This window comes from Hermetia illucens, chromosome 3, assembly GCF_905115235.1.
Source record: "Hermetia illucens chromosome 3, iHerIll2.2.curated.20191125, whole genome shotgun sequence".
NCBI lineage: Eukaryota > Metazoa > Arthropoda > Insecta > Diptera > Stratiomyidae > Hermetia > Hermetia illucens.
This window is the reverse complement of record NC_051851.1, coordinates 48,210,790-48,220,313: the sequence shown is the minus strand read 5'-3', so window position 1 is coordinate 48,220,313 and position 9,524 is coordinate 48,210,790. Positions and strand designations below refer to the sequence as shown.

The 9,524-nt window shown below is 44.2% G+C and overlaps 1 protein-coding gene across 3 annotated transcripts in view; it reads right to left on the bottom strand.

Annotated features, from left to right (window-relative positions):
* Positions 1-1,091: 1,091 nt before the first annotated feature.
* Positions 1,092-9,524, bottom strand: part of LOC119653146 (kinesin-like protein KIF19) — a 92,334-nt gene continuing 83,901 nt past the window's right edge. Inside the window, exons 5-8 of one of the 3 annotated variants that reach the window (XM_038057680.1) lie at positions 2,349-2,497; positions 2,227-2,272; positions 1,573-1,882; positions 1,092-1,513 (exon numbers count right to left, since the gene is read on the bottom strand). In XM_038057680.1, coding sequence (XP_037913608.1) covers positions 1,303-1,513; positions 1,573-1,882; positions 2,227-2,272; positions 2,349-2,497 — 716 coding nt within the window. In that variant the 3' untranslated portion in view covers positions 1,092-1,302. The remainder of the gene's footprint in view (positions 1,514-1,572; positions 1,883-2,226; positions 2,273-2,348; positions 2,498-9,524) is intronic. The other 2 variants (XM_038057681.1, XM_038057682.1) reach the window with 2 other exon arrangements.

Sequence of the window (9,524 nt, the reverse complement as noted above, 5' to 3'; positions counted from 1 at the left end):
TCCTGACCTACGCCATCGCTCCATCTTAGGCAGGGTCTGCCTCGTCTTATTTTTCTACCATAGAAATTGCCCTTATAGACTTTCCGGGTGGAATCATCCTCATCCATACGGATTAAGTGACCCGCTCACCGTAACCTACTGAGCCGGATTTTATCCACAACCGGACGGTCATGGTATCGCTCATAGATTTCGTCATTGTGTAGGCTACGGAATCGCTCATACTCATGTAGGGGGCCAAAAATCCTTCGGAGGATTCTTTTCTCGAACGCGGCCAAGAGCTCGCAATTTTTCTTGCTAAGAACCCAAGTTTCCGAGGAATACATGAGGACTGGCAAGATCATTGTCTTGTACAGTAAGAGCTTTGACCCTATTGTGAAACGTTTCGAGCGGAGCAGTCTTTGTAAGCTGAAATAGGCTCTGTTGGCTGACAACAACCGTACGCGGATTTCATCATGTTTTAGCGTACAAATTTTCCTAGTACTACAAAGAACTTAAGCGGGGTTCTGCAGCCAATTTCTAAAAATTATAGTAATATATAATACTATTATTAACTTTATTTGAACAGATATCGGTATGGGGGGTAATTCGGAGCCTAGCCACCATATAGTGGCAGCCTCCTAATTTTTTCCTGAATTTACGATTGGGAAGTTTGTGAGAATGGGTCTGTTAAAGAAATGATCACTTTCGACGCCCTAACGTTTTACACAAAACCTTAAAAACGAGGTTGAAAGCCCCAGTGGGTCCACTAACTCATTTAGTTTAAGTTCCAGCATTTAAATGAGCTGCTTAGGTTTCGGCTAAGTATTTATAAATTATGAAAATTGTATCTATTTATGAATAAATAAATTAAGCGAAAAAATGTTGTTTCAGCCTAGTTGCATATTTTTCATGTTTTTGTTAGATTACATATCGTACTTTGGAAATCCAACCCTGTAATATTTTCCTTTGGGATTTTCATATCCATTAGTAAAAATACCTGTATTTATACAGTAAATGTAAACATGTGATGGATTGAAAATTTATTTGAATTTTCCTAAAGGTAAGTCCAGTGCCGGAAGGCGAAATAAATAAACACAGGCGGTAACAATATATACGTTTCAACTAGTTGTACTTTATTCAACGTAAAAACAAAACACTCGGACATATAAACAAAAGGCCTTGTTATCATACACAACCTGTTCAATGGAAGTGACTCATAATGCATAAATTTTTCTCCTCGCTAAGTCAACAAATTTTCCTAGGCAAGGTTATTGCGAATATGCTTATTTGATTTCCACTAAATGCTCCTTGAATTGCTAATTTTTACTCCTCACTAGACGTACTATTCAAGTGCTCGTATCCATTCGCTCGCTTCCCTGTAGCAATGGAGGGTAAGCGTGGAGCAACAGGAGGTCCCATCAATCTATCGGGACCATCTTGAGCAAACTGATCCGGATTTTGGGGGTCGATAGGCGGAAGAGGAGATGGATCCCAATCCGACCCGGAACTAGAACTTCCGCCTGGTGAATTTTGCCTAAAATAAATTAGACAACATTTTGCATTATATATAAAAGAGTGAACAAAGATTCATACCCTCCCGAATTAATAGGTGGCAGTTTGTTCTCATATAAATTCCGAGGAGTGACAATTGTGGAATTTACGGTGCTGGCGTGAATTTCTTGTTGATAGAGCCCGTAGAGTTCTTTTAATTCGTCGGGCAATTCAATTTGGCTCTCTTCGATTAAACGTCGCTGGGAACTTATAATATCCTCGCACAATCGTCGTTGCCTCTCGGCACGTAGAAGTTGTAAATCTCTACGACGCAATTCAGCTTGGCGTGCTAAGCGTTCTGCTTGTAAGGATACTTTGTCAGCTTCAAGTTCGTGCACACGACACAAAAGTGCTGCAAGGAGAAAATTACATATTGACTGTCTGTACTGTGATAAATGCTAAGTATACGAGTACGGTACACATTCCGTCAACAAAACAAGTAATATCAGTACGGAATCCGGTATACCGCAAGCTGGCCACATAATTCGATGATCTTAATCTCAATGAAAATAAATGTGAAAACACGTACGCGTACATTGGAAATTCCTTCATGAATTAAAGAACTTCTAATATACATTAGTCGAACGAAAGATTGGGCGGAATATCCTGAATTTTTGAAATTTTTCTTGGTAAAGAATGTTTATTTATCCGGTATTCCCTCTGAACCACCACTCATTTTAACCAACAAACACTTACCAAGCAATTCTCTTTCCTCGTCGCTACTTATACGCTCCGGAAGTTCCTGAAAAGGAATTTTCTATAAAGGCTCAAGTATCCCAGGAAAATATTTGCAATAATTTAAAAGCTGTTATACATACATCCTCCAGTTGTACTCCTTTTTGTCGGCACATTTCCAGTTCCTGCTCAGTACGTTCTCGAATCTCTCGAAAACGTTTTGTTTCCTTCTCAATAGCTGCCAACTCCTCCCATGCATTTTTCAGTGCTGTATTGCCTTCGCTTTCTGCGTCTTAAAAAAGTCGAGAAAGGGAGGAATTTGAATTAACTTAATCCCAAAACTTGTGATATCTAAACAATAGGACAAATTTACACAGCCTGATTTCATTGACCAACCATGTGCTCGGAGTAGGTTTCTTAGTCAGCCAAAAAATGAAACCTGCTGTTATCGGCTTTGAAAGTATAAGCGAACGGCTATGCACTCTGCGCTTGCGAGGCAAGTTTAGAAATATAAGCCTCATAAACGTTCACGCCCCTACAGAGGAGACTGCAGAGTCGGAGAAGGATACCTTCTACGAGGCAGTAGAAAGAACCCTCGAAGCCTGTCCCAGATATGATATCAAAATCATACTTGGGGATTTTAACAGCCAAGTAGGGAAGGAGCCCGTATTCAGGCGATACGTTGGCTCCCATAGCTTACACGAAAAAACAAATGATAACGGACTGCGGACTATTCAATTAGCAGGGTCACACGAAATGGTCGTTGGAAGTACCTGGTTTGCGCGGAAAGCGGTCCACAAACATACGTGGGCCTCTCCAGACGGGACCACTTTCAACCAAATTGACCACGTGTTGATCGAACGCCGCCACCTCTCAGCCTTGATGAATGTCAGAACATATAGGGGGGCCAATATAGACTCGGATCACTATCTCGTTGGCATGGTGCTCCGAGCTCGAATAACAATACCACCTAGAATCCCCTCTGACAATCAGGTGAGAGTGAACACTGAAGCCATCCACAACACAACCCTCCGCGACACCTATAAGAGGGAAATGGATGCCGCAATAACCGCAGTCAATAGAGGACCTGGAGATGAAGCATCAACTAATGATCTTCACAACCACCTGAAGAACGTTATCATGGATACGGCCACAAATATACTTGGCCCCAGCCGCAAAAGGAGTCGGAACGGCTGGTTTGACGATGAATGTAAGCTAGCAACGGAACGTAAGAATGCCGCATACCGAGTAATGTTGCATTCTCAAAGAACGCGGGCACGCGCAGAGACTTATCACGAACTCCGTCGAGCGGAGAAGCGACTTCACAGACGGAAAAAGGAAGCCTGGGAGAACCAACAAGTCTGTGAACTAGAAAAGTACAGGGAGCAACCGCACCAGGCGCGGAAGTTTTACCAACAAGTCAGCAGGATGAAGCCTTATACACCTCGATGCTCATCCTGCCGAGACAAAGAGGGAAATCTGATTTCCGACAGAATGGGCATATTAGAGCGATGGGTTGAGTACTTTGATGAGCTACTGAACAACCAGAACATCGGCGAGTTGGAGGTCCCGCCAACTGAAGACGACGGACAAATACTGCCACCACCAAGTTTAGGAGAAACAGTCCGTGCAATTCATCGGCTAAAAAATCATAAGTCGCCAGGAGCCGATGGAATTACAGCCGAATTGGTTAAATATGGAGGCGATCAGTTACACCAAGTGGTTCATCAACTTGTGCTCAAGGTATGGGACAGCGAATCAATGCCTGACGATTGGCAGCGAGGCATAATCTGTCTCATACATAAAAAGGGAGATATCACACAGTGCAGCAATTATAGAGGTATCACGTTGCTGAGTACCATCTATAAGATATTCTCCACTATCCTGCTAGGCCGGATAGCCCCATACGCCCAGAACATCATTGGCCCATACCAAAGAGGCTTCACTCCAGGCAAATCAGCAACAGATCAGATTTTCTCTCTGCGACAAGCGATGGAAAAACTGTTGGAATATGGACAACAGTTGCACCATCTGTTCATCGACTTTAAAGCCGCCTATGATAGCATAGCCAGGGTAAAACTGTACACGGCCATGAGAGAATTCGGTATCCCGACGAAATTAATAAGACTGACTAGGCTGACCCTGACCAATGTGCGAGGCCAGATAAAAGCAGCAGGATCACTCTCAAGACCATTTGACATCAACAACGGTCTACGACAAGGCGATGCGCTATCATGCGTCCTCTTTAACCTGGCCCTCGAGAAGGTGATCCGTGATGCTGAGGTGAATGCAAGAGGTACGATCCTCTTCAAGTCCACCCAACTACTGGCCTATGCTGACGATATCGACATCATGGGAAGAACCACCCGAGACGTCCAAACTGCCTTCATCCAGATCGAGCAGGCGGCGCGAGATCTTGGGCTGCACATCAATGAAGGCAAGACAAAATACATGGTGGCAACGTCAGCACCGAAGACGAATCAACCAACAACATCAAACCGCACTGGTCAAACACAAGCACGAACAAGAATAAGGATAGGGGAATACAACTTTGAGACCGTCGACAATTTCTCCTATCTAGGGTCGAAAATCACAACCGATAACAACTACGATGATGAAATCCGCGCACGGTTGTTGTCAGCCAACAGAGCCTACTTCAGCTTACAAAGACTGTTCCGCTCGAAACGTCTCACCATAGGGTCAAAGCTCTTACTGTACAAGACTATGATCTTGCCAGTCCTCATGTATTCCTCGGAAACTTGGGTTCTTAGCAAGAAAAATTGCGAACTCTTGGCCGCGTTCGAGAGAAGAATCCTCCGAAGAATTTTTGGCCCCCTACATGAGGATGGACGATTCCGTAGCCTACACAATGACGAAATCTATGAGCGATACCATGACCGTCCGGTTGTGGATAAAATCCGGCTCAATAGGTTACGGTGGGCGGGTCACTTAATCCGTATGGATGAAGATGATCCCACCCGGAAAGTCTATAAGGGCAATATCTATGGTAGGAAAAGAAGACGAGGCAGACCCTGCCTAAGATGGAGCGATGGCGTGGGCCAGGACGCCAGGCAGCTTTTAGGGATATCGAATTGGTGGACCTCGGCGCAAAACCGGGATGTCTGGAGTTCCTTATTAAGGCAGGCCTAGACCGGATACCGGTTGTTGCGCCGTTGATGATGATGATGATGATTTCATTGACAATACCGCCTACCAAAGTTCGATAAATGAGAGACAGTACCTTAAGACAATATAGAGCTGAAAATACCGAGCAAAAGAGTTGAAAACAATTCAACACGTACATACATAACATATAGTATGTATTTATATGTTGCCGGTAATACCTTACTTTACTGTAAATAAACTTCTAATCAGCATTAACGGGTTGACGCTTGAAAGCTCAACGTTTCAGGAGGTCGCCTTTGTCATTATACAATATTGACGTGTCTATACCGCACTGGATCTAAAAATAACTCAACAAACAAGAGATTTTGCTATGGCCTAACAAGATAAACCAGAACGCAAGCTAATCCTGGAAAAGTAAAAGACGGCTCTACGGATCTACTACGGATCGCATTCCCGATCATTGCTTCTCCTGCCTCAGATAGTTCTTGAGGCGCAGCCCTTGAGGTTCCCTCCCTTCCTTGACATCATCAGGGATTATTTGGAGGATGCCCTTATTGAGGACTTTGCGTGGCCAAGGAGGAGGAGAAAAGGAGGTAGTCGTCAAGCTAAAAAGTTTCAAGCACAATTCATCGCAAAAGCTATATATTATAATTATATATATAATATATCTTAATTTATGAACTTTTGAGAAGAAAAGAGAATTAACTAAGAAAAATTAATTCAAATTGGTAAAGCAAAAATAATAAAATAAATAAAGCAACAAAATAAAATGAATATAATAAAATCAAATAATTGAATAAAAACAAAAACAAGGTAAAATAAAACTCCGCTGTAGCCGGTCCCAAGCCCGGTTATGAAAGAGGGAGGAATGGGTAGTTTCAGTATGAATGGCTGCCACCGCAGCGTCTTAGGGAGTAGGTGAGTAAAATGCATGAACTTTGCAATCATGCAGATTACTCGCTGAGGAAGCTATCACCACACACGCCAGTTATGTATAATATGCAAACCCAAAAATGAGAAGAAGGAGGAATTTGAAGTCCGGTACGGACGGCGGGAGCCGTCTAACTATTTATTACCTACCTTGTCCCAAAAAATCAGACGATGTAGGACCCCGCAAATACAAGACCGATTACTTGCTTACCAACCCTCTACAAATTCATAACGTCCATTATTAGTGGAAGGATCAATGCGCACCTCGAGACCAAGAACACTCTGTCCGGAGAGCCAAAGGACTGCTGGGTTGGGTCAAAGGGTTAAAAAAGCAACTTATTATCGACCCGGTAGTTGTAGGATAAAAAAATAGAGGCCAAAGAAACCTCTTTAGTTGCTACATCGACTATGACAAGGCTTTCGACAGTATCCTCCGTCTGTATCGCATTGATCCCAAACTAATAAAGGTTTTCGCGACAGTCATAGAAGGGTGAATACCACCTTATCAATACGAACATCTGAGGTTGCTAATATCTCAGAGCCTATCTATATACGGAGGGACATCCTCCAGGGGAATTCGTTGAGTCCCTTTTGGTCTTGCATGGCACTGAACCCCCTTCCATGGCTACTGAATGATGCTAGAGGGCGTGGTTTTGCAATAAAGTATGGCCTACGTGTTAAGTGCGAACTGACACACTTGATGTACTTAGATGACATCAAGTTGTATGCTGGTACTGACGACCGTCTTAGAAGTCTGTTGCGAATAGTAGCGTGATATTCGGATGGAGTTTGGATTAGGCAAGTGATGAAACCAAGCCATCCGCAAAGGTCATCACGAGCCAGCATTGGTGACCTCCACATCAAAGCTATGATCGAGACAGGCTCCTGTAAGTACCTATGAATTCTGCAAGGAACCCACGCTCGAATTGGTGATCTGAAAGATGCTCTACTGTTTGAATTCCTGTGACGTGTAAAGCTGGTACTGAAATCGCATCTCTCGGCGAAGTATGAAATAAGCGTATTGATTGTATTCGCTATCCCTTCACTGGCTTATGCATTCGAAATATTGCCGTGGACGAAGACCGATCTGGAAAACTCCAGCGGCGGATACGGACAACTATGTCCAAATTCCGAATACATCATCCAAACTCTGCCGTGGAACGGATAAACCTACCTCGCAACATCGGAGGTAGGGCGTGGTTGACGTGACGGTATAATATCATCGCCAAGTCGCTGAGCGCTTGCTTTTATAACAAAGTGCAGGCGAGTCGCTTGCATCCGGCTGGCTGTAAGGCAGACTGTGGTCTGACTCCACTTAACTTGAAGGATCGATCTTTCAATCCTCTGGGTGGGGTGAAATTAGACGAAGGACGGATCGATGAGTGGAAATCGAAGGCAATGCACGCTAAACACCGCATACGCTCACTTTCCTTGTTTAGGCTCGCTTCTTGATTCTCGTACAGACGACTTGCTTCATCGGTTAGAATATCCACCGGGATCATCCCCGCAATCACCCATGCCGCCTCATAAGATGTTCTTCGGTAGGCGTAACATGTTCGGAGGGCGCTTAACCGAAATGTACCTTGAAGCTGTCTGCGATTTTCTCCGATTGTTATCGTCGGCGCCCACACTGGTGCGCATATAAAAGTACAGAACTGACGACTCGCGATAAGAGTAATCGTCGAATGCTCTTCGTCCCGCATACATTTGGAAGCATCCTTGCTAGTGTTGAGCTGATAGTCGCCGCTTTCTGCCCGGTAGTGGTGTTTAAGGTTCAGCTTAGAGTCGAATATTACTTCCAGGTATTTTAGCGATGGCTGAGAGCTAACGACATGCGGCCAGGTGCAAATTTCAACAGTTTTCTGTTTCCGCCGCTTTGTAATCAGCACCAACTCCGTCTTCTGTGCGGCAAGCTCCTGCCCGTGGTATATCAGCCAAGCCTTGATCGTCAATATAGTCTCCTTCCCATATATCTGTACTTCGTCGAAGTGAATTGATATTATGACCACTCCAACGTAATTTGCGAATCCGAGCACAACGGCTTGTTTAGCTACTGGAAGCCGTAAAACGCCATACATTAAGTTCCATAGTGGAGGGCCTACAACAGATCCTTGCGAAACTCCTGCCCTTATTACATACATCTTCGACCCTTTGTCCGTATAAAACAGTAGCTTCCGCTGCCGAAAGTAATCGAAAATTATATTTAATATATATTTTGCCGTTGGTGCTGTGATGAGCGCTTCGATTTTATGGTTCCATCTGGCAGAGTTGATCGCGCTCTTGACGTCAGGAGTCACCAGTCCTCGGTATTTACCTTCGTCATAGGCTTTCTGGCTAGCTCCAGGGCCAATTTGGTAGCATGAACAGCTGACCGAGCTATCCGAAAGCCACACTGGCTATGCGACACTATCAGTTAATGGATAACCGATTATAGATTACCCGCTCGAGGACCTTGCCTATTGTCTTCAGAAGACGGATAGGTGTATAGGATGTTGGTTCAGCTATCCGCTTTTCTCTCTTCGGGATCAATATAAGCTTTCGTATTTCCCACTCTGTGGGGAAGGACCCTTCTTTTAGGCAGTCTGCAAATGCCCATGCGGACATGCTTATTGCTATTCTCATTGCCAGTTTCGGCGGTTTGTTGGGGATTCCATCAATACCGGGGGCTGCGGTATCCCGGTCCCTTTTCGCTGCATCCAAGACTTCGTCTATGGTTACTGAAGGGATGTCTTCGGCGCTCATTGGTATAATTGGGAAGATTGTGTCCTTATGCTGGGGAATAATATCGAAACTACCTCTACTCTAGGGCACATAATTGGACCTTTTGCCTTTTATTGCCGATAATTTTTGCTTTCCGTGTTGGCCCGCTGCAATTTTTTGGGTGGCTGTTTATATTCGAGGTAGCTTTGTTCATACTCTCAGTGTTTCATTGCAATACCTCCATAAATGGATCCTCATCAACGATGACCAACCTATGATCTTGATGACCAACCTATTTCTGGTTTCTTCAGGTGAGGATTTATTGTTCTGGGTCCCTTATCAATGGTAATACATATCGCCTGGTGGTCGTTATGCGTCTATTCTTCGCTGATATGCCAGTGTAGACACTCGACCAGCGAATCACTTACGAAAGTAAGATCTGCAACGATAATAGCCATGGTGACGTTCAGGTAGGAGAGAGTCTGTCTGTCGGTTAGTCTGTCCATCACACGCATTTTTCTCGAAGACGGTTGTAACGATTCAGACCAAATTTATTGGAAAGG